The following is a 25,696-nucleotide window of genomic DNA, read 5'->3' on the forward strand; positions in this document are numbered from 1 at the left end:
TATGCAATATACAAGCTGGACTTAAAGTCCTTCGCTTCCCTCAATACTCCTCACCTTCAGAAGTGTCTTTGGAGCAGAATCAAGTCAAACGACAAGAAACCCAAGAATACAAGTCATACTTATAATTGACCTGTGAGCAGCTAGTTGAAACTGTCATCACAGTTCAAGGAACAGGATCCTGGGTGTGTTAATACAGCACCTAAACCATGAGGCACTTCTTACAGTACTTATCAGTATAATGATAGGTCACCTATAATAAGGCACTTCTTACAGTACTTATCAGTATAATGATAGGTCACCTATAATAAGGCACTTCTTACAGTACTTATCAGTATAATGATAGGTCACCTATAATAAGGCACTTCTTACAGTACTTATCAGTATAATGATAGGTCACCTATAATAAGGCACTTCTTACAGTACTTATCAGTATAATGATAGGTCACCTATAATAAGGCACTTCTTACAGTACTTATCAGTATAATGATAGGTCACCTATGATACGTCACTTCTTACAGTACTTATCAGTATAATGATAGGTCACCTATAATAAGGCACTTTTTACAGTACTTATCAGTATAATGATAGGTCACCTATGATACGTCACTTCTTACAGTACTTATCAGTATAATGATAGGTCACCTATAATAAGGCACTTCTTACAGTACTTATCAGTATAATGATAGGTCACCTATAATAAGTAACTTCTTACAGTACTTATCAGTATAACGATAGGTCACCTATAATAAGGCACTTCTTACAGTACTTATCAGTATAATGATAGGTCACCTATAATAAGGCACTTCTTACAGTACTTATCAGTATAATGATAGGTCACCTATAATAAGGCACTTCTTACAGTACTTATCAGTATAATGATAGGTCACCTATAATAAGGCACTTCTTACAGTACTTATCAGTATAATGATAGGTCACCTATAATAAGGCACTTCTTACAGTACTTATCAGTATAATGATAGGTCACCTATGATACGTCACTTCTTACAGTACTTATCAGTATAATGATAGGTCACCTATAATAAGGCACTTTTTACAGTACTTATCAGTATAATGATAGGTCACCTATGATACGTCACTTCTTACAGTACTTATCAGTATAATGATAGGTCACCTATAATAAGGCACTTCTTACAGTACTTATCAGTATAATGATAGGTCACCTATAATAAGTAACTTCTTACAGTACTTATCAGTATAACGATAGGTCACCTATAATAAGGCACTTCTTACAGTACTTATCAGTATAATGATAGGTCACCTATAATAAGGCACTTCTTACAGTACTTATCAGTATAATGATAGGTCACCTATAATAAGGCACTTCTTACAGTACTTATCAGTATAATGATAGGTCACCTATGATACGTCACTTCTTACAGTACTTATCAGTATAATGATAGGTCACCTATAATAAGGCACTTCTTACAGTACTTATCAGTATAATGATAGGTCACCAATAATAAGGCACTTCTTACAGTACTTAGCAGTATAATGATAGGTCACCTATAATAAGGCACTTCTTACAGTACTTATCAGTATAATGATAGGTCACCTATAATAAGGCACTTCTTACAGTACTTATCAGTATAATGATAGGTCACCAATAATAAGGCACTTCTTACAGTACTTAGCAGTATAATGATAGGTCACCTATAATAAGGCACTTCTTACAGTACTTAGCAGTATAATGATAGGTCACCTATAATAAGTCACTTATGATAGGTTTTGTAAATAGTCAATTTAACTAGGCAAGTCAGTTAAGAACAAATTCTTATTTACAATGACAGCCTACCAGGGAAAGGTGGGTTAACTGCCTTGTTCAGGGGCAAAACAACAGATTTTTACATTGTCAGCTCAGGGATTCGATCCAGCAACCTTTCAGTTCCCTGCCCAACACTCTAACCCCTAGGCTACCTGCCACCCCAGGTCACTTATAATAGGTCCCTTATGATGTTACTTATGATAGGTCACTTATGATAGGTCAATTATGATACGTGACTTATGATAGGTCACTTATGATAGGTCACTGATAGGTGTGCGTTGGCACTAAGGATAAAGGTTATTACATTGTGCTAATGTTAGGCTTCTTTGGTAATATGGATGAACGGTCATATACATTGTAATACATTATTAAGATTCCTTATCAATTAAAAGTCTGGGGATATAAGTGGAGTCCTTTCCACTATTTCAGTCAAGAGACGCTCGCTCTCTCTCGCTCTCTAAAGTGGGGCTCTCTTTCCGACTGCCACTCTCCTCTCTTCGTCCCTTGATTCTCAAACCCCTCTCTCACATCGTATCCTCTTCCTCCTCCTCCACGTCTTCCTGTTGTGGGAGGAGTCTGTAGTGGTCGAGGCCCAGTGGTAGGAAGCTAGCCCTGGGTCGGCCATCATCCTCCACCGAAGGGGTATGCTGGGAGTTGGAGTCCAGGGCGTCGCTGGAGTTGCACTTGGTGTACCTCTCTCGGTCTATCTCCTGGCCCGCGAGCTCCCCCTCGGGGCCCATGCCACGGTTCTTCAGCCAGGAGTGGAAGTAGCCAACAGGGACAGGCAGGGTGGCAGCCAGGATCAGCATGGCCAACATGGCCAGGGCCCAGCCTGGGTACTCCAGAGTTGTCTCCGATGCCTGGAGAGGAAGACATACATTCTAAGGGTTCCAAAAGGGTTCTTCGGGTGTCCCCATAGGAGAACCCTTTCTGGTTCAAGGTAGAACCCTTTTTGGTTCCAGGTAGAACTCTTTAAGGTTCCATGTAGAACCCTCTGTGTTAAGGGTTCTACATGGAACTCAAAAGGGTTCTTCTAGAGGCAAAAGAAACGCACACCTATTTTAGCGAGGTGCTGGCCAGCGGAGTAGAACATTTGAACAATTTATAATAATGAATAACCTAATAACCAAGGTTTTGCCAGACAAGCTGTCATCATCAGGGTATAATAATAAACAATGCAGGGTGACATGATCTTTTTCAAGGACAGTCTGGCAAAAAGAAGCATTCTTGCGTTCTAACTACCCGCTATTCAAAGTGCTCTGAACAAATTAACGGAATCGTTCACAAACATTGACACATTCTAAGATCCGATGAGAGTATCGGTAATGTGTTTTCGGACCTTCCCTTGGTTGTATTCTCGCGGGGCAGAAATCTCAGAGATGAATTGGTAAACTCTGATTTACCCACACCAAGATATCCCTGCACAACGTCTATTTGTGCCCCTACTGGATGGAAACTACAAGTGTAACGGCTGTGCTCAATGTAATGGCACTTATAAATGTAGATCTTTCAAACACCCCCAAACAGGGAAACAGATCCCAATTAAAGGTGTTATCATGTGCTCCATTAAGGCAGTTATTTATCTTCTAACTTGTCCTTGTGGTAAAAATGATGTGGGTAAAACAAAACACAAATTAAAAGTACATATCTCAGAGCATCGTAGCACCATTAGGTACAAAAACTCGACTTACCCAGTTACAGCACACTTTTTGGAAGCAAACCACTCGATTCCGTCCTTACGTTATATCGGCATCGAACCCTAGGAGAGGGGGTGGTCTCGACAATTTATTGTTAAAACGAAAGGCTTTAATTTGCTCCCTTTGGTCTCAACGTAGACTGTGATCTGAAGCCATTCTTGTGATTATTGTGATTTTGCTGTTGTAAATGTTTGTAGGCTTATGTGGCCAGATTGCATCTATGATCGTAAGCTATCCATTCATGTTTTTGGTATGTTAGTTTTATATCTGAGAATTAACCAATGATGCCACACCCAGCTATGATTACAGACACCTGTGTGTGACCTTTGACACGATATAAACTAGTCACCCCGCAGTGTTTGTCATTACACCCTGATGAAGACAGCTTGTCTGTCCAAACGTTGGTTTTTAGGTTATTCAATTATTGCATCTGAGCTCCTACAGTGTGCGGCACTCAAAAGGGTTCTACCTGGAACCAAAAGGGTTCTACCTGGAACCAAAAAGGGGTTTTCAATGGGACAGTCAAATAACCCTTTTAGGTTCTAGATAGCACCTTGTATAGGGGGATGAGAGTGAAAGAGAGAGAGAAAAGAAAGAGAGAAAGAGGGAGGGAGGGTGGGAAGGGAGGTATAAGAAGAGGGTGAAAAAAGAACATGAGTGTAATCAAGCAATTGAGAGAAACATGTACTTCAAGGAAGTTAGGAAGGTCAAAAGGAAGGAAGGAAAGGAAGCCCTCCATCTAGCCAGCCAGGAACAGGGACCAGGGCCATTGTAGGGGTATCTCACCGTGGTGTGGTTCCAGGCTGTGTAGGTCGGTCGTTTGAAGACCATTCGCAGTAGACTTGCTGCCAGCAGGCCCACCATAGCAAACAGACACACGTACTTCCACAGGTACTTATACAACACCGGGGGGCGCCATTTCAGCATGATCTCAATGTCATCCAAGAAGCTAGGGAGGAGAGGAGATGCTAGATGTGTCCTCATCACAGATGCTGAATCTCAAACCAACCCCATATAGCCTCTAGCCCACTAGACTCTTGTGGAGATGTTAGAGGATTAGATAGCTGTCCACAATATGGCAACAATTCCACCCAGCCTATCAGAGGCTTGATTGTACTTCAGATATCTCTGAACCTGAGTTAACTTAGAGACATTTTGCAGATGTCTTCAATACTATTGCGGATAATCATGTTCCCTTCAGAAAATGAAGGGTTAAAAGTCAATCGAATGCCTGGTACACTCCGGAAGTTGCAGAAGTCATTCATAAAACAGTTGATGTTTGGGTCAAGGCCAGGAACACATGATTAGGCCTGGACTGGTAAGTTTTTAAGCAACTGAGGAATCATTGTCTAAGACAAATCAGAAAGGCTAAATCTGATCACTATGTCAGTGGTCCTTGATTAGGGCTGAGCTCTGATGCCTGTTCATGGTTTCATGATTATCTTAGTGACAGAACTCAGGCCATCCTAATTGATGGGGTTAAGTCTGAATGTCTTGAAGTACATAAAGGTGTACCACAGGGTTGATTTTGGGACATATTATCTTCACTATTAATATAAACACCATTGTCAATCTGTAAAAAAAAAAGTAAACTTCATCTATATGCGGATGATAAGAATTTGTTTTAACTGACTTGCCTAGTTAAATAAAGGTTAGAAAATGTTTTTCTTCTTTTTAATGATGTTTGCTAATACATAACTAACTGCCCCAAACTGTTCATCTGGATGTGTTAAAACTACAGGAAGATTTTATAGCTATTCAGGAATACCTTGCTGATTTAAAACGTGTGCTTAATATGGGCAAAACGAAATACATGTTGTTAACAAACTCTCGTAATAATGTTTAAGATGAACTACATGTTCACTCATTAGATGGAACGTGCTCCCCCATATGAAGGGAAAGCAGCAGAACATATTCAAATAAAGAACCCCCCTGAATGAGTAGGTATGTCCAAACTTTGACCGGTACTGTATATATATATATATATATATATACAGTACGATGTTGTAGTATGTTGGGCACATTTGTAAAAGAGACGTAGGTCTCAATATGTCTTCCTGTTAAAACAAAGGTTCAATAGAAAAACAAATACAAAAGGTTGTAAATCTACAGATTAAGGACAAGAGGATTCTAATATCCCATAAATCCTTGCAATAAATGCGGAAAAAATCTAAACAATGGGACTAGCAATACGAGCGAAAATGACTGGAAGTGGATGTTAGCATTGCAGAAAGTTTCAGCTAACTACTCAGCAAGTACGTAACTGTTTTTCTCTCATCCTATTCATTTAAATGTGTTTAAAATGACTACACTACCGCCACTTTATTACTTAATGTCCTGACCGCTGGTCACATTTACAATACTAATCCTGTAGAATCAGCAACGGTGCTGGACCAATGAATTTGTTGATTATTATTATTATTATTAGAATTATTACGTTGTCCTAACCTGTGTATTTTTGACCTAGATCAGAGGTCAGGTGAAAGCTACCACCATATTGCTTACACCTATCCAATCCTCTCAGATCTACACAAGTGCCTAGGGCCCAGGGAAATGGGGTTGATATGGGATTGGAAAGGTAGACTGGAAGTAAAGTTAAGACAGTCCCCCTTTCGACAACAAAGTCGTTACACCATAGTGTGTTAAACTTTATACCATAATAGCATTGGAAAACATGACAATTCAATGTGTAATTGCACCCAACTACCACTAGGTGTCAGAGTTGTAAGTACTATGTAGCAATCTGTTACTACACTATAACACCATACATACACAGAAATCATTTCCACCATACAGTATGAAAGTCCCGCCTACTCTCTGGATCATGTCCCACGCCGTTTTTGAATGGCCTTCAAGATTATATTTTCAAATTCATCAAAACGCGGTCAGTTAAAATGTATATAATATAATATTTGTATCGTGGGTTCATTTACTTCCACCCAGTGCCACCCATGAAGGTTTTCAATTACAAAAAAGAAGACACAGTTGAAAACCTTCATGAAAGGCAACAGTTAGAAGTAAATTAAACCATGAATAGAAATATAATTTGACATACACTAAGTATACAAAACATTAGGAACACTTCCCTATTGAGTTGTCCCCCTTTTCCCCCAGATCAGACTCATTTCATCGGGACATGGACTCTACAAGGTGTCAAAAGCATTCCACAGGAATGCTGGCCAATGTTGACTCCAATGCTTCCTACAGTTGTGTCAAATTGGCTGGATGTCCTTTGGGTGGTAGACCATTCTTTATACATCTGGGAAACTGTTGAGCGTGAAAAACCCAGCAGGGTTTCAGTTCTTGACACACTCAAACCGGTGTTTGAGTTCAAAGGCATTTACAGTAAATATGTTGCCTTGTCCATTCACCCTCTGAATGGAACACATTCACAATTCAGGTCTCAATTGTCTCAAGGCTTAAACATCCTTCTTTAACCTGTCTCCTCCTCTTCATCTACACTGATTGAAGTGGATTTATCAAGTGACATCAATAAGGGATTATAGCTTTCACCTGGACTCACCTGGTCAGTCTGTCATGTATAGAGCAGGTATTGTTTTGTACACTCAGTGTATATCTTAAATGGCTGCGTTTTGATGAATTTGATTTTAGATTCTTGAAGCCCAATTCAAAAACCCTATGGGACATGATCCAGAAAGTAGGCAGGATCGTATTGTATTACGGAGGGACATCACAATGTGACGTATGGGACATGATCCAGAAAGTAGGCAGGATCGTATTGTATTACGGAGGGACATCACAATGTGACGTATGGGACATGATCCAGAAAGTAGGCAGGATCGTATTGTATTACGGAGGGACATCGCAATGTGACATATGGGACATGATCCAGAAAGTAGGCAGGATCGTATTGTATTACGGAGGGACATCACAATGTGACGTATGGGACATGATCCAGAAAGTAGGCAGGATCGTATTGTATTACGGAGGGACATCACAATGTGACGTATGGGACATGATCCAGAAAGTAGGCAGGATCATATTGTATTACGGAGGGACATCGCAATGTGACATAGAAAATAAAACATCAATAAGTTATCCAAAGAAAGGAGTACTGTACATCACTGGTATTATACTATTACACTGGTATTATACTATTACACTGGTATTATACTATTACACTGGTATTATACTATTACACTGGTATTACACTATTACACTGGTATTATACTATTACACTGGTATTATACTATTACACTGGTATTACACTATTACACTGGTATTATACTATTACACTGGTATTACACTATTACACTGGTATTACACTATTACACTGGTATTATACTATTACACTGGTATTACACTATTACACTGGTATTATACTATTACACTGGTATTATACTATTACACTGGTATTATACTATTACACTGGTATTATACTATTACACTGGTATTATACTATTACACTGGTATTACACTATTACACTGGTATTACACTATTACACTGGTATTATACTATTACACTGGTATTATACTATTACACTGGTATTATACTATTACACTGGTATTATACTATTACACTGGTATTATACTATTACACTGGTATTATACTATTACATTGGTATTACACTATTACACTGGTATTATACTATTACACTGGTATTACACTATTACACTGGTATTACACTATTACACTGGTATTACACTATTACACTGGTATTACACTATTACACTGGTATTACACTATTACACTGGTATTACACTATTACACTGGTATTATACTATTACACTGGTATTATACTATTACACTGGTATTATACTATTATACTGGTATTATACTATTACATTGGTATTACACTATTACACTGGTATTATACTATTACACTGGTATTATTACACTATTACACTGGTATTATACTATTACACTGGTATTACACTATTACACTGGCATTATACTATTACACTGGTATTATACTATTACACTGGTATTATACTATTACATTGGCATTACACTATTACACTGGTATTATACTATTACACTGGTATTATACTATTACACTGGTATTATACTATTACACTGGTATTATACTATTACACTGGAATTATACTATTACACTGGTATTATACTATTACATTGGTATTATACTATTACACTGGTATTATACTATTACATTGGTATTATACTATTACATTGGTATTATACTATTACATTGGTATTATACTATTACATTGGTATTATACTATTACATTGGCATTGGAAACCTGTTTGGATATCTTACCGGTCAGCTCCGTACACCCAGGCCACAGCGAATGTCTCAAAGACCACCACGATGATCAGGGGTAGGGTGGCAGAGTAGTCATCGAACATAGTCACAAAGTAGTTCCCCGAGCGCTGGGTAAACAAAAGTCCGATCACAAAGCCCAGGGCACAGCTGCACACTGAACCATAACGACAAAGAACACAGCTATTTAGTGACACACTGAATCATAATGACAAAGAACACAGCTATTTAGTGACCTACTGAACCATAACAACAAAGAACACAGCTATTTAGTGACACACTGAACCATAACGACAAAGAACACAGCTATTTAGTGACCTACTGAACCATAACGACAAAGAACACAGCTATTTAGTGACCTACTGAACCATAACGACAAAGAACACAGTTATTTAGTGACCTACTGAACCATAACGACGAAGAACACAGCTATTTAGTGACCTACTGAACCATAACGACAAAGAACACAGCTATTTAGTGACCTACTGAACCATAACGACAAAGAACACAGCTATTTCATGACCTACTGAACCATAACGACAAAGAACATAGCTATTTAGTGACCTACGGAACCATAACGACAAAGAACACAGTTATTTAGTGACTCACTGAATCATAATGACAAAGAACACAGCTATTTAGTGACACACTGAATCATAATGACAAAGAACACAGTTATTTAGTGACTCACTGAATCATAATGACAAAGAACACTGCTATTTAGTGACCTACTGAACCATAACGACAAAGAACACAGCTATTTAGTGACCTACTGAACCATAACGACAAAGAACACAGCTATTTAGTGACCTACTGAACCATAACGACAAAGAACACAGCTATTTAGTGACACACTGAATCATAATGACAAAGAACACTGCTATTTAGTGACCTACTGAACCATAATGACAAAGAACACAGCTATTTAGTGACACACTGAATCATAATGACAAAGAACACAGCTATTTAGTGACACACTGAATCATAATGACAAAGAACACTGCTATTTAGCGACACACTGAATCATAATGACAAAGAACACAGCTATTTAGTGACACACTGAATCATAATGACAAAGAACACTGCTATTTAGTGACACACTGAATCATAATGACAAAGAACACTGCTATTTAGTGACACACTGAACCATAATGACAAAGAACACTGCTATTTAGTGACACACTGAACCATAATGACAAAGAACACTGCTATTTAGTGACACACTGAATCATAATGACAAAGAACACTGCTATTTAGTGACACACTGAACCATAATGACAAAGAACACAGCTATTTAGTGACACACTGAATAATAATGACAAAGAACACTGCTATTTAGTGACACACTGAATCATAATGACAAAGAACACTGCTATTTAGTGACACACTGAACCATAATGACAAAGAACACAGCTATTTAGTGACACACTGAACCATAATGACAAAGAACACAGCTATTTAGTGACACACTGAACCATAATGACAAAGAACACAGCTATTTAGTGACACACTGAATCATAATGACAAAGAACACAGCTATTTAGTGACACACTGAATCATAATGACAAAGAACACAGCTATTTAGTGACACACTGAACCATAATGACAAAGAACACAGCTATTTAGTGACACACTGAATCATAATGACAAAGAACACAGCTATTTAGTGACACACAGGCTAAATGTTTCAAAGACAGACAAAGAGCACAACTACAAACTAAACTTGTTATATTTTTGGGTGTTTTAGTTTGTAGTTGTGCTCTTTGTCTGTCTCTGAAACATTTAGTTGTGTGTGTGTGTGCACGTGTGTGTACGTGGGTGCATTTGTGTTTTGGGTCATTGGTGTGTGTGAACATGTCTGTATTACCAGTGAGCATGGTCCGGTGGCGTCCCAGCAGGCTGAAGTTGTCCATGAGGGGGGTGAGGATCCCTTGCATGGTGCCGAACATGGTGCTCATGCCCAGGTTGAGCAGCATGAGGAAGAAGAGCGTGGACCAGAAGGGGCTGGCAGGGAACTGGGCCATGGCCTCTGTGAAGGCAATGAACGCCAGGCCCGTCCCTTCCACACCCTGGGGGTTAGAGAGAGAGGGACAAGAGGGACAAACACTTTCATTTATGTGGAGTATGTTGATATTTGTAACCTGTATTCTATGTGGAATATGTTGATATTTGTAACCTGTATTCTATGTGGAATATGATGATATTTGTAACCTGTATTCTATGTGGAATATGTTGATATTTGTAACCTGTATTCTATGTGGAATATGTTGATATTTGTAACCTGTATTCTATGTGGAATATGATGATATTTGTAACCTGTATTCTATGTGGAATATGTTGATATTTGTAACCTGTATTCTATGTGGAATATGATGATATTTGTAACCTGTATTCTATGTGGAATATGATGATATTTATAAACTGTATTCTATGTGGAGTATGTTGATATTTGCAACCTGCCTTTCTCAATAACGTATTGAAATTAAGAGGGTTTGAGCGACATATGGGTTAGAGAGGGGTTAGATATGGGTTAGAGAGGGGTTAGAGAGGGGTTAGATATGGGTTAGAGAGGGGTTAGACATGGGTTAGAGAGGGGTTAGATATGGGTTAGAGAGGGGTTAGAGAGGGGTTAGATATGGGTTAGGGAATTTGTTAGACATGGGTTAGAGATGGGTTAGATATGGGTTAGAGAGGGGTTAGATATGGGTTAGAGAGGGGTTAGACATGGGTTAGAGAGGGGTTAGATATGGGTTAGAGAGGGGTTAGAGAGGGGTTAGATATGGGTTAGAGAGGGGTTAGACATGGGTTAGAGAGGGGTTAGATATGGGTTAGAGAGGGGTTAGAGAGGGGTTAGATATGGGTTAGGGAATTTGTTAGACATGGGTTAGAGATGGGTTAGATATGGGTTAGCGAGGGGTAGGATATGGGTTAGAGAGGGGTTAGAGAGGGGTTAGAAATGGGTTAGAGAGGGGTTAGAGAGGGGGGGTTAAAAATGTAATAGAGAAAGGGAGAGAACGAGGGAGGGAGGAAGGGAGGGGGGAGAGAACATGGGAGGGAGGGAGAGAACGGTGGGAACGAGGGAGGGAACGAAGGAGAGAACGAGGGAGGGAGAGAACGGGGGGAACGAGGGAGGGAGAACGGGGGGAACGAGGGAGGGAGAGAACGGGGGGAACAGGGGAGGGAGAGAACGGGGGAACGAGGGAGGGAGAGAACGGGGGGAACGAGGGAGGGAGAGAACGGGGGGAACGGGGGAGGGAGAGAACGGGGGGAATGAGGGAGGGAGAGAACGGGGGGAACGAGGGAGGGGACGAAGGAGAGAACGAGGGAGGGAGAGAACACGGGAGGTAGGGAGAGAACGAGGGAGGGAAGAACACGGGAGGGAGGGAGAGAATGAGTGAGGGGGGGCAAGGTGTTAACAGGAGGTTGTAAGGGGTGAAGAAAGAGAGGGAATACAAGGTAGGGAAACAGAGTTAGAGTCAGGTAAAGACAGTTAGAGCCAGGTAAAGACAGTTAGAGCCAGGTAAAGACAGTTAGAGCCAGGTAAAGACAGTTAGAGCCAGGTAAAGACAGTTAGAGCCAGGTAAAGACAGTTAGAGCCAGGTAAAGACAGCTCCTTATAAATAACTTTCTGCCTACATTACAAAGGACTCCTTTCTCCATTATTTCTGAAAATAGGATTTGAACCACAAGCCCCCTAAAACCTAATCTAACCCTCACCTTGCTCATCTCCTCATCCAGGTCACAGTCGGTGATGTTTGTCCCCACCTGGGAGCCGTAGTGATGGTACCATTCTCTGTAGTCAGGTATGGTGACGGAGGCAGGATCAGACATGTTGAACCACGGCCACCAGTGATGGTTGCTTCCATGTGTGGCCATGTCGTTTAACAGGCCCAGATTTCTGAAGGGTGGGAGGTGATGTAGTCGGAGCTTAGAATTAGAAGGTTCCTTCTGTAAAAAGTTGATTCTGAGATAATTGGCTTTAAAGTTACCAACCCCTATTGTTTTGAATGGTGTGAGCAATTTCATATCCTTATTCACTTAACAACATGAATTGGGGGTATTTAGAGTACTATATAGGTAGAGAACATTGAACAGAACAAGAAAATGTCCAGAACTCAATTTGGGCAAAATTGCAGATAGAACATGATAATTCCAAGCTCTCAATATCGAAATTCCCTTCAGGTACATTGCTAATACTTTATTTGAAGGTATGCTTACACTCTTAGAAAAAAAAGGTTCCGAAAAGGTTAGTCAGATGGACCCATAGGAGAACCATTTTGGTTCCAGGTAGAACCCTTTTTTTGGTCCCAGGTAGAACCCTTTTTGGTTCCATGTAGAAACTGGAACCAAAAGGGTTCTACCTGCAACCAAAAATAGTTCTTCAAATGGTTCTCCTATGTGGACAGTTGAAGAACCCTTTAAGGTTCTAGATAGCACCTTTCTTTCTAAGAGTGTACATATAGACATGTCTTGGATATGTTTTCATAATATTGACATGCTTTATAAAGGGATAGTTCATCCAAAATAACAAATTGACATTTTGCTTTCATTAACCTGTAAGCAGTCTATGGACAACGCAAGACAGCAATCCATGCTTTGGTTCAGTTTAACTGGCCACTATCTCCAAATGGCATTTTTATGAGCATTTTTGTCACTTTATATTCAACTCCTGTTAAAGTAACTTCATTGAGCTGCCCCAGCGTTTCCCCGTTCCTCCAACAGAACACCTTTGTGTTGTGGCCCTGGACATATACACCTGATTCTACTTCAACAAGAAGTTGTTTTTTTCCTCCGGGGCCACAACAAAAATGTGTGTTGTTTGGGGTACTGGAGGACTGGAGTTGGGAAACACGGAGCTACACAATCAATTGTCGACAGTTTAGGATGACCTGAACACGAAGCGTGAAAAATGATAATACAGGAGATATAGACTTGGTTTTGTGGCACAAACGCTAAAAAGTTAGCATTTGGAGACAGTGACCTGGCAAACAAAACCAAAGCATGAATATCTGTCTTACCCTATTAGTCCATAGACTGCTTACAGATGAACCTTTTACTGCAGTGGGCTAAATCAGGGTCATTCAAAATGTTTGTTGGTAATCTTAAACAAATTGACTTTGAAACAAAAGTATACATAATAAATCATGTTTATAAATTATGAAAAATATAAATAACATTCCACCCATGAGGCCACTTGGTCATATGACTGCAGGAATGTCTATGGAAAGAGATGTGATTTTGTAAATTGGGTGAACTATCCCTTTAAAGGAAAGGAGATTTAAAACTATTGAGACACACACACAAACACATTTTAAATAAGAGGGCCTTATTTCCTTGAAGGAGGTTATCCCTTTAAACTGGGCTGAAACCTTCCCCAGCATGAGTCAAGTAGTGTAACATCAACAGAGCCATGAGATGTGCAGCAGACATTACAATACCTTCTCAGTTCCATGATCTACAAACTCTCTATCTCACTCACTCACTCACACACCTACAATCCCCCCCTTGACTCCATACTTACTGGGTGATGCAGTTCAGGACAATGTTCTTGGCCCTGAAGCCCAGCACTACGAACACCACCAGTGATGCGAGCACTGAGGTCATGAAGTTGATGCAAGAGACCATGAGCGCGTCACGGTGACAGTTGTTGTGGATGGGGTTGTAGGAAGAGTAGGCAATCACAGAGCCGTAGCCCAGGCCCAGGGCAAAGAACACCTGTGTGGCTGCCTGCCGCCACACCTGCACCTCAGCCCAAATTTCTATCTGAGACAGAGAGACAGAGAGAGAGAGACAGATAGAGAGAGAGACAAGAGAGAGAGAGAGAGAGAGAGAGAGAGAGAGAGAGAGAGAGAGACAAGAGAGAGAGAGAGACGAGAGAGAGAGAGAGAGAGACGAGAGAGAAAGAGACGAGAGAGAGAGACGAGAGAGAGAGAGAGAAAGAGACGAGAGAGAGAGAGAGTGACAAAAGAGACGGAGAGTCAGAGAGAGAGAGAGAGAGAGTGACAAAAAAGAGAGAGAGAGAGTGACAAAAAAGAGAGAGAGTGACAGCATAAGACTAAATTCTATTCTATTTATATTCTGTCAATTCAGGAAGTGAATAGAAATTATAGTTTTTTTTCATTCTTGTTTTTAAGCATCTTTGTACATCTTTGAGACTCTACTTGTAATTAAAATGGCAAAATCAATGAAATATATTATTATTATTATTGTACTTACTTTAGGGTAGAACATGTATGCGATTCCCTCCTTGGCTCCATCCAGCATCAAGCCTCTGACGAGGAAGATGAACAGCACAACATAGGGGAAGACTGAGGAGAAATACATCACCTAAGGAGAATTACAATCCAATTAGGAACCATCACTTCTTTTAATGGAGATTGTAAAATATGTCTATGGATTTAGGAGAGGTTGCATTTCTCCAGCCCCATTCCTCAGCTGTATACCAGGACAGGTGGTGGGGTTGCCGGTTTGTTGTTCTTCCAATTTCAGAATGTATCTTTAACTTTACCTATAGGTAGATATAGGGCTGGGTTCATGGACACAGAATAAGTACCATAAGATATTGGATATTATATCAAAAGACATTCTACATTCTCTTTTAAAAACTATACACGAAAAAAAAACATTTAACAAGACAAGGTCAACGAAGGAGGACATTAACATTAACATTAAACTATTTAGAAGTAACTATTCAGAATTCAGCCACTTTCCTTCACAGCTAGCGTGTTAACTACTAGCCTACCATAATCATGGTTAGTGGTTGCCGGGGGCGACACTACTGAGGGTCAAGGCAGGTGGTGACCCGTTATACTGTTTGTAACGTGCTATATGTTGTGAAAAAGATGAACTGAGAGCGTCCTGACCTTGGCAGAGGACTTGATGCCTTTGATCATGGCTAGACAGACGATGGCCCAGGCAGCCAGCAGACAGCCCGTCATGATGGGGTTAAACTCACCAGACTCATCGATGGAGTCTGTGATGTCGAGAGCCTTCCGGAACCAGAAGTATGAGGTTGGGGAGCTACCTAAGCATTCCTTTACTGACAGACAGAGAGAGCGAGAGACAGAGAGAGAAGGAGGGAGAGGAAGTGAGAGATAGAGAGGGGGAGTGAGAGAGAATGAGGGAGAGAGATTTATGTTTACATACACAAACCCTGCTCTTGTAGAATACAACGTGTCCATTACACATCTAAACACAAATAAGGAGAAGCATGATATGAACCCACACACACACACACACACACACACACACACACACACACACACACACACACACACACACACACACACACACACACACACACACACACACACACACACACACACACACACACACACACACACACACACACACACACACACACACAGCTAGTGAATACCAGTGTTATTGGTGGTCATGTTGATGGGACACTGCTCCCAGGGTAGAGGATACTGGAAGGAGTTGCCCATGTAGAAGAGACTCCATGCGATGATGACATTGTAGTAGAGAGCCACAAAGAAACACACCTGAGGAAGGAAGAAAGGGTTAATACAGTATTTAACATGCTAGCTGCACCTGAGGAAGGAAGACAGGGTTAATGCAGTATTTAACATGCTAGCTGCACCTGAGGAAGGAAGACAGGGTTAATGCAGTATTTAACATGCTAGCTGCACCTGAGGAAGGAAGACAGGGTTAATGCAGTATTTAACATGCTAGCTGCACCTGAGGAAGGAATACAGGGGGTAATGTAGTATTTAACATGCTAGCTGCACCTGAGGAAGGAAGACAAGGTAAATGCAGTATTTAACATGCTAGCTGCACCTGAGGAAGGAAGACAGGGTTAATGCAGTATTTAACATGCTAGCTGCACCTGAGGAAGGAAGACAGGGGGTAATGCAGTATTTAACATGCTAGCTGCACCTGAGGAAGGAAGACAGGGGGTAATGCAGTATTTAACATGCTAGCTGCACCTGAGGAAGGAAGACAGGGGGTAATGCAGTATTTAACATGCTAGCTGCACCTGAGGAAAGAAGACAGGGGGTAATGCAGTATTTAACATGCTAGCTGCACCTGAGGAAGGAATACAGGGGTAATGCAGTATTTAACATGCTAGCTGCACCTGAGGAAGGAAGACAGGGTTAATGCAGTATTTAACATGCTAGCTGCACCTGAGGAAGGAAGACAAGGTAAATGCAGTATTTAACATGCTAGCTGCACCTGAGGAAAGAAGACAGGGTTAATGCAGTATTTAACATGCTAGCTGCACCTGTAGACTTCCAGTCATTGCAAATCAAATCAAACTTTATTTGTCACATGCGCCAAATACAACAAGTACCGTGAATTGCTTACTTACAAGCCCTTAACCAACAGCGCAGTTCAAGACGAGTTAAGAAAATATTTACCAAATAAACTAAAGTAAAAAATAATAAAAAGTAACACAATAAAATAACAATAATGAGGCTATATATATAGGGTGTACTGGTACCGAGTCAGTGTGGAGGCTATATACAGGGGGTACCGGTACCGAGTCAGTGTGGAGGCTATATACAGGGGGTACCGGTACCGAGTCAATGTGGAGGCTATATACAGGGGGTACCGGTACCGAGTCAGTGTGGAGGCTATATACAGGGGGTACCGGTACCGAGTCAGTGTGGAGGCTATATACAGGGGGTACCGGTACCGAGTCAGTGTGGAGGCTATATACAGGGGGTACCGGTACCGAGTCAGTGTGGAGGCTATATACAGGGGGTACCGGTACCGAGTCAGTGTGCAGGGGTACAGGTTAGTCGAGGTAATTTGTATATGTAGGTAGGGGTGAAGTGACTATGCATATAATAAAACTGCAAGTTGTAGCAGTTAGCAGCGCTAACGCTAGTTAACAATGGCTCGCAAAACTAAATTAAACTTCCTTCAAACCGTATGCAGGGACATCAAATCACAAAGTTCTCTGACTCTGGGTAAGTAATTCCTAAAGTATCACACTATCCCTTTAAATATTGTTATAGCAGCTCCCTGACATCAGCACTGACAGAATGAGTATGAATAGGGTGTCAGTGTTAAGCAATAGGGTGACGCTGGGCCAATTGTGCGCCACCCCATGGGTATCCCGGTCGTGGCCGGCTGTGACAGAGCCTGGACTCGAACCCAGAATCTCTAGTGGCACAGCGGGAGAGAGCACTGCCCCACTCAGGAGGCCCTAGGCTGTCAGTGTTAACCAATAGGGTGTCAGTGTTAACCAATAGGGTGTCAGTGTTAACCAATAGGCTGTCAGTGTTAACCAATAGGCTGTCAGTGTTAACCAATAGGCTGTCAGTGTTAACCAATAGGGTGTCAGTGTTAACCAATGGGGTGTCAGTGTTAACCAATAGGCTGTCAGTGTTAACCAATAGGCTGTCAGTGCATAAGTCATACCAACACAAGGGAGAGAGGAGTGTGCAACTACTTCTCACACATTAGAAAGAGATTGTTCCCCTAACCACAGACAGACAGACAGACAGACACACAGACAGACAGACAGACAGACACACAGACACACACACACACACACACACACAGACACACACACAGACACACACACACACAGACACACACACACACACACACACACACACACACACACACACACACACACACACACACACACACACACACACACACACAGACACAGACAGACAGACAGACGGACAGACGGACAGACGGACAGACGGACAGACGGACAGACAGACACACAGACACAAACCTCTAGCCTTCTCGAGCCACACAGGTGTACGAGTCAGTTTGTTTTGTATCTCTGTTTACCAGACATGAGGTGACTAAAAAGTTCATTATGGAGTGATCTCTCACTATAACTGTGCTGTTTCTATGACCTCCTGCACGGTTAAACCAAGTTGACTGATTCTGACAGCTAGACTACACCAGTTCTACTTCTGCAAGCTGTTCTGCTGTTCTTCTTTGCCTCAGGGCTTAAGGTCAGGTTCCAAACACGTCCACAGTCATTGGTGCAGGACCTGTTAACAACACTAGGAGCCATAATCACACTGTTGACTGATATTATGGATATTTATGCATATTCAAATATGCATTCTGCATGCATGGAGCTGTTTTTAACTTACCTGGAAATCTAGTCAACAGGTTTATTGTGTCGGGTCCTGGTCTATTTTTTTGCCTTCACCACAGATCTATAGCCTCAACATTAGGCCTTAACCGTCACCCTGGTGACAATGCTTGGCTCCCAAAACATTTCTGTCAGGCCAGGGAACAGCCTATGTTCCAGTGTTTCTAATTCCTGAGAACGTTCCTTTTGAAAACATTCTAGGAACAGTCTAGCAACATTGTGACAAATCAAGGGGCATGGAAGGAGGTTCCTTGTATTTTGCTCAATTGCCCTCAGCTATATTTAGACGGTTGTAATTCATGTTTTGCTGTGTTCTAGTGTACCATAGAATATATGGCTTTCTTATTCTTGACACTTCTCCCAGTCATATTTAAGGTTAGAACTACCTTTCTAAGTGTTCTGATGCTTCTAGCTTGGAGTTGTATTTTTATGATAACATAGCTACAGTATTGCACTTTTAATGTGTATAGTATTGCTTACTAGGTGTGTCCAATCAATTGTGTAACCACTCCCTCTTCCAATTAGGGCTAATTGAAAATCTGTTCAAAGAGGACATTGTATTATTTCTTTGTACTCCCTGACGAAGGCCATGCAGCCGAAATGCGTCAGATTTGTAAAACCTTGTTTCTATTGAACATGCCATTCCAATAAAGGCATTTTTCATCAATTATATGAAGAGTGCCTTGGTCCTCCTTTCTTTTTGATGACCAATTCACCCCTTTTACCAAAGAGCACCTTCTATCTACCAAAATGTACTATTGTGTACCTTAGTAGCGCTTCCCTCCCTCCTCTTTCTATGAGGTTCCTTGTATGTTGAATAATGACAAAGTCAAAATGTTCCTTCAGCCATCGTCCAAATGTTTCTCATGACAAGCAGAAGAAATAAATAACATTTTCTTGTATCGCAACCAAACACCAGAATGGTAACCAACCAAACACCAGAATGGTAACCAGCCAAACACCAGAATGGTAACCAACCAAACACCAGAATGGTAACCAACCAAACACCAGAATGGTAACCAACCAAACACCAGAATGGCAACCAACCAAACACCAGAATGGTAACCAACCAAACACCAGAATGGTAACCAACCAAACACCAGAATGGTAACCAACCAAACACCAGAATGGTAACCAACCAAACACCAGAATGGGAACCAACCAAACACCAGAATGGTAACCAACCAAACACCAGAATGGTAACCAACCAAACACCAGAATGGTAACCAACCAAACACCAGAATGGTAACCAACCAAACACCAGAATGGTAACCAGCCAAACACCAGAATGGTAACCAACCAAACACCAGAATGGTAACCAACCAAACACCAGAATGGTAACCAACCAAACACCAGAATGGCAACCAACCAAACACCAGAATGGTAACCAACCAAACACCAGAATGGTAACCAACCAAACACCAGAATGGTAACCAACCAAACACCAGAATGGTAACCAACCAAACACCAGAATGGGAACCAACCAAACACCAGAATGGTAACCAACCAAACACCAGAATGGTAACCAGCCAAACACCAGAACGGTAACCAACCAAACACCAGAATGGTAACCAACCAAACACCAGAATGGTAACCAACCAAACACCAGAATGGTAACCAACCAAACACCAGAATGGTAACCAGCCAAACACCAGAATGGTAACCAACCAAACACCAGAATGGTAACCAACCAAACACCAGAATGGTAACCAGCCAAACACCAGAATGGTAACCAACCAAACACCAGAATGGTAACCAACCAAACACCAGAATGGCAACCAACCAAACACCAGAATGGTAACCAACCAAACACCAGAATGGTAACCAACCAAACACCAGAATGGTAACCAACCAAACATCAGACTGGTAACCAACCAAACACCAGAATGGTAACCAACCAAACACCAGAATGGTAACCAACCAAACACCAGAATGGTAACCAACCAAACACCAGAATGGTAACCAACCAAACACCAGAATGGTAACCAGCCAAACACCAGAACGGTAACCAACCAAACACCAGAACGGTAACCAACCAAACACCAGAATGGTAACCAGCCAAACACCAGAATGGTAACCAACCAAACACCAGAATGGTAACCAACCAAACACCAGAATGGTAACCAGCCAAACACCAGAATGGTAACCAACCAAACACCAGAATGGTAACCAACCAAACACCAGAATGGTAACCAACCAAACACCAGAATGGTAACCAACCAAACACCAGAATGGTAACCAACCAAACACCAGAATGGTAACCAACCAAACACCAGAATGGTAACCAACCAAACACCAGAATGGTAACCAACCAACACCAGAATGGTAACCAGCCAAACACCAGAACGGTAACCAACCAAACACCAGAATGGTAACCAACCAAACACCAGAATGGTAACCAGCCAAACACCAGAATGGTAACCAACCAAACACCAGAATGGTAACCAACCAAACACCAGAATGGTAACCAACCAAACACCAGAATGGTAACCAACCAAACACCAGAATGGTAACCAGCCAAACACCAGAATGGTAACCAACCAAACACCAGAATGGTAACCAACCAAACACCAGAATGGTAACCAACCAAACACCAGAATGGTAACCAACCAAACACCAGAATGGTAACCAACCAAACACCAGAATGGTAACCAGCCAAACACCAGAACGGTAACCAACCAAACACCAGAATGGTAACCAACCAAACACCAGAATGGTAACCAGCCAAACACCAGAATGGTAACCAACCAAACACCAGAATGGTAACCAACCAAACACCAGAATGGTAACCAGCCAAACACCAGAATGGTAACCAGCCAAACACCAGAATGGTAACCAACCAAACACCAGAATGGTAACCAGATGAAAGCAGTCCCAACCAAACACCAGAATGGTATTCAGATGAAAGCAGTCCAGACCAAACACCAGAATGGTAATCAGATGAAAGCAGTCCCAACCAAACACCAGAATGGTAACCAGATGAAAGCAGTCTCTGTGTGTGGTGGGAATGTGTATTGTTAGTTAGTTGAGAAACTAATCCCTGTGTATGGTGGGAATGTGTATTGTTAGTTAGTTGAGAAACTAGTCCCTGTGTGTGGTGGGAATGTGTATTGTTAGTTAGTTAGTTGAGAAACTAGTCCCTGTGTGTGGTGGGAATGTGTATTGTTAGTTAGTTGACAAAATGTGCATCCCAAATGGCACTCTATTTACCTTTAATGTGCAGCATTACTTTTGACCAGGACCTATTGGGGCTCTGCCTCTCTGGTCAAAAGTAGTGCACTACAGATCCGCTATCTTAATTTAATCACTCTGTTGTTGCAGATCATTTTCCTGCACAGGAAAAGGAAACGCTCATTTTTGCAGGAAATGCTCATTTTTGTGAATTCAATTTTTAAAAAGGCTTCTAACGTTTGTAATTTCCACTTTAACATTTCAGACCTGATTTTCCCTACATAAATGTCCATTAATTATAATCCACATAATAATTGACATTTCCTGTTGCAGCAGGATTATTTTCCTGCTGTGAGAAGCAGGTTCAAATTAAGGTACGGCATCTGTACATACAGTATGAAATAGGGTGCCATTTGGGACCAACCCCTGTTGTGCTCATCATGCAGCTGGAGTAGCCGATACCGGCCAACCTGTTGTGCTCACCGTGCAGCTGGAGTAGCCGATACCGGCCAACCTGTTGTGCTCACCATGCAGCTGGAGTAGCCGATACCGGCCAACCTGTTGTGCTCACCATGCAGCTGGAGTAGCCGATACCGGCCAGCTTGGGGGAGATGTGCTTCCACACACCGATGCTGCCCTGACGGATACACTGGCCCGCAGCCAGCTCCATGAAGAACAGGGGAACCCCCACCACCACCAACAGCATGACATAGAGAACCATGAATGCGCCTGCCAGGAGAAGAGAGAGGGAGAGGAGGCAGAGCGTTAAAGGGGAAATCTGCAGTTCACTGTTTCGGTAAACAGCTGAGGGATGGGGTTGGAGAAATGTAACCACTCTCAGATTCAAAGACAGAGCTATGATGCAAGGACTGACAATCCATAAGATTAAAACATATATAGTTTACAATTGCACTGTTTACAAACAAAGGAACAAAACAAGCTTATTTCTTGAGTTTTGGAATTAGACAGTTGAACTAAGGTCATGAGGCATTTTTAAGTTATTGATAAGGGAATGTATATGTTTAGAGTAATAATAAGAGAATCTGAATGACATTAAGAGTAATGACTAAAGTATTTCACCCTAATAGTTACAGAAGCTTAGACAATGTGTTTAGACATAATTCTAGAATATTGTGAGTCAATGGGAACATTGTGTTTGTGTGTGATAAAGAGGAACTGACAACAGACATGTTTTGGTACTGTGAGACCAAGGACAGGAGATAATGTTCCTCCACCAAGGGAGGAACAAATGAGCTTGTAGACTTGTAGGTGCTTGTAGGAGTTCTATAAAAGGCTATGCGCATTATATAATTTTTAGAGCTCTCATGAATAAACTACAATGATCCTTTTGCATAAGCTGAGTCTTGGCCTAATTATTATTAAACCCAAGGTCTTACAAACCGTGGGAATTAGTCAAAGCTTTAATAATGGTTAGTTATTATCATTGGGATTGAAAATTCTCATGACAGTTATATTATTCAAGATTCAATGGCTATATACAGTAGGGAGAACAAGTATTTGATCCACTGCTGATTTTGCAGGTTTTCCTACTTACAAAGCATGTAGAGGTCTGTAATTTTTATCATACAATGTGATTTTCTGGATTTTTGTTTTAGATTCCATCTCTCACAGTTGAAGTAATTAAGTAGCATTTTATTGCATGACATAAGTATTTGATCACCTACCAACCAGTAAGAATTAAAGAGAAGGTTGTGTGGTCTGATGAGACAAAAATAGAGCTTTTTGGTCTAAACTCCACTCGCCGTGCTTGGAGGTAGAAGAAGGATGAGTACAACCCCAAGAACACCATCCCAACCGTGAAGCATGGAGGTGGAAACATCATTCTTTGGGGATGCTTTTCTGCAAAGGGGACAGGACGACTGCACCTTATTGAGGGGAGGATGGATGGGGCCATGTATCGCGAGATCTTGGCCAACAACCTCCTTTCCTCAGTAAGAGCATTGAAGATGGGTCGTGGCTGAATCTTCCAGCATGACAACGACCCGAAACACACAGCCAGGGCAACTAAGAAGTGGCTCTGTAAGAAGCATCTCAAGGTCCTGGAGTGGCCTAGCCAGTCTCCAGGCCTGAACCCAATAGAAAATCTTTGGAGGGAGCTGAAAGTCCGTATTGCCCAGCGACAGCCCCGAAACCTGAAGGATCTGGAGAAGGTCTGTATGGAGGAGTGGGCCAAAATCCCTGCTGCAGTATGTGCAAACCTGGTCAAGAACTACAGGAAACGTATGATCTCTGTAATTGCAAAGAAAGGTTTCTGTACCAAATATTAAGTTCTGCTTTTCTGATGTATCAAATACTTATGTCATGCAATAAAATGCAAATTCATTACTTAAAAATCATAGAATGTGATTTTCTGGATTTTTGTTTTAGATTCCGTCTCTCACAGTTGAAGTGTACCTATGATAAATATTACAGACCTCTACATGCTTTGTAAGTAGGAAAACCTGCAAAATCGGCAGTGTATAAAATAAAATAAAAAAGTCCCAAAATGTATGTAGCAATCGCAGATTGACCCTTTAAGATACAGAATCTCTACATCTGAGGCATAACTTTGTAAGAGTTGAATGCAGATGGAGCTAGATCGAGAATGAATGGGGTTAGCGAGAGAGAGATATTGAAAATATATTTAATTTTTTAAATTGAACCTTTATTTAACTAGGCAAGTCAGTTATCCCGAGTTACCCCGGCCAAACCCTCCCCTAACCCCAACGACGCTGGTACCATTGTGCATGCCCTACGGGACTCCCAATCACTGCAGTTTGTGATACAGCCCAGGATCGAACCATGGTCTGTAGTGACGCCTCTAGCCCGTTGCGCCACTCAAGAGAAAGAGACTGAATGGGGTTAGAGATATAACAGATGGAAAAACAAGAGTGAAGGAGTCAGGGGAGGGAGAGATGCAACAATGGAATAAAGTAGAGAGGGAAATAGAGAGAGAGAGAGAGTGAATGGGGTTAGACAGAGAACAGATGGAAAAACACGAGTGAAGGAGACAGGGGAGGGAGAGATAAAACAATGGTATGAAGTAGAGAGTAAGAGAGAGAGAGAGAGGGAGGGGGGGACGAGTTAGAGAGAAAGAAACCTACTTCTTCAAAAAGTATCTGAAAGTGATGGTTCTAGTCCCCCAGCATAAAGTCTGATAGTGATGGTTCTAGTCCCACAGCATTAAGTCTGAAAGTGATGGTTATAGTCCCACAGCATGAAGTCTGATAGTGATGGTTCTAGTCCCACAGCATCAAGTCTGATAGTGATGGTTCTAGTCCCACAGCATCAAGTCTGAAAGTGATTGGTTCTAGTCCCACAGCATAAAGTCTGAAAGTGATGGTTCTCGTCCCACAGCATTAAGTCTGAAAGTGATGGTTCTAGTCCCACATAATAAGGACTGTGAAAAAGTGCTGGTTGTAATAATAATTAGTGATAAAACGTTTCTTGATTCATTTATTGTGTATTGTGTATCTAGTGGTTAGAGCATTGGGCTAGCTAACCGAAAGGTTGCTGGATCGAATCCCCGAGCTGACAAGGTAAAAATCTGTTGTTCTGCCCCTGAGCGTGTCAGTTTTCTTTGTATTTTATTAGGATCCCCATTAGCTGTTGCAAAAGCAGCAGCTACTCTTCCTGAGGTCCACACAAAACATGAAACATAATACAGAATGACATAATACAGAACATTAATAGATAAGAACAGCTCAAG

The 25,696-nt window shown here is 41.4% G+C and overlaps 1 protein-coding gene across 2 annotated transcripts in view; it reads right to left on the bottom strand.

Moving 5' to 3' along the window:
• slc6a16a (solute carrier family 6 member 16a) overlaps positions 1 to 25,696 on the bottom strand; it is a 38,022-nt gene continuing 12,326 nt past the window's right edge. The window contains exons 3-12 of one of the 2 annotated variants that reach the window (XM_031814018.1): positions 22,559 to 22,716; positions 16,102 to 16,228; positions 15,587 to 15,762; positions 14,940 to 15,050; positions 14,245 to 14,486; positions 12,441 to 12,621; positions 10,591 to 10,792; positions 8,721 to 8,880; positions 4,267 to 4,429; positions 1 to 2,643 (exon numbers count right to left, since the gene is read on the bottom strand). In XM_031814018.1, coding sequence (XP_031669878.1) covers positions 2,308 to 2,643; positions 4,267 to 4,429; positions 8,721 to 8,880; positions 10,591 to 10,792; positions 12,441 to 12,621; positions 14,245 to 14,486; positions 14,940 to 15,050; positions 15,587 to 15,762; positions 16,102 to 16,228; positions 22,559 to 22,716 — 1,856 coding nt within the window. In that variant the 3' untranslated portion in view covers positions 1 to 2,307. Of the gene's footprint in view, positions 2,644 to 4,266; positions 4,430 to 8,720; positions 8,881 to 10,590; positions 10,793 to 12,440; positions 12,622 to 14,244; positions 14,487 to 14,939; positions 15,051 to 15,586; positions 15,763 to 16,101; positions 16,229 to 22,514; positions 22,717 to 25,696 lie in introns of both variants that reach the window. The other variant, XM_031814019.1, reaches the window with a different exon arrangement.

This window comes from Oncorhynchus kisutch, unplaced genomic scaffold, assembly GCF_002021735.2.
Source record: "Oncorhynchus kisutch isolate 150728-3 unplaced genomic scaffold, Okis_V2 Okis06b-Okis10b_hom, whole genome shotgun sequence".
In the NCBI taxonomy this organism is placed as follows: domain Eukaryota; kingdom Metazoa; phylum Chordata; class Actinopteri; order Salmoniformes; family Salmonidae; genus Oncorhynchus; species Oncorhynchus kisutch.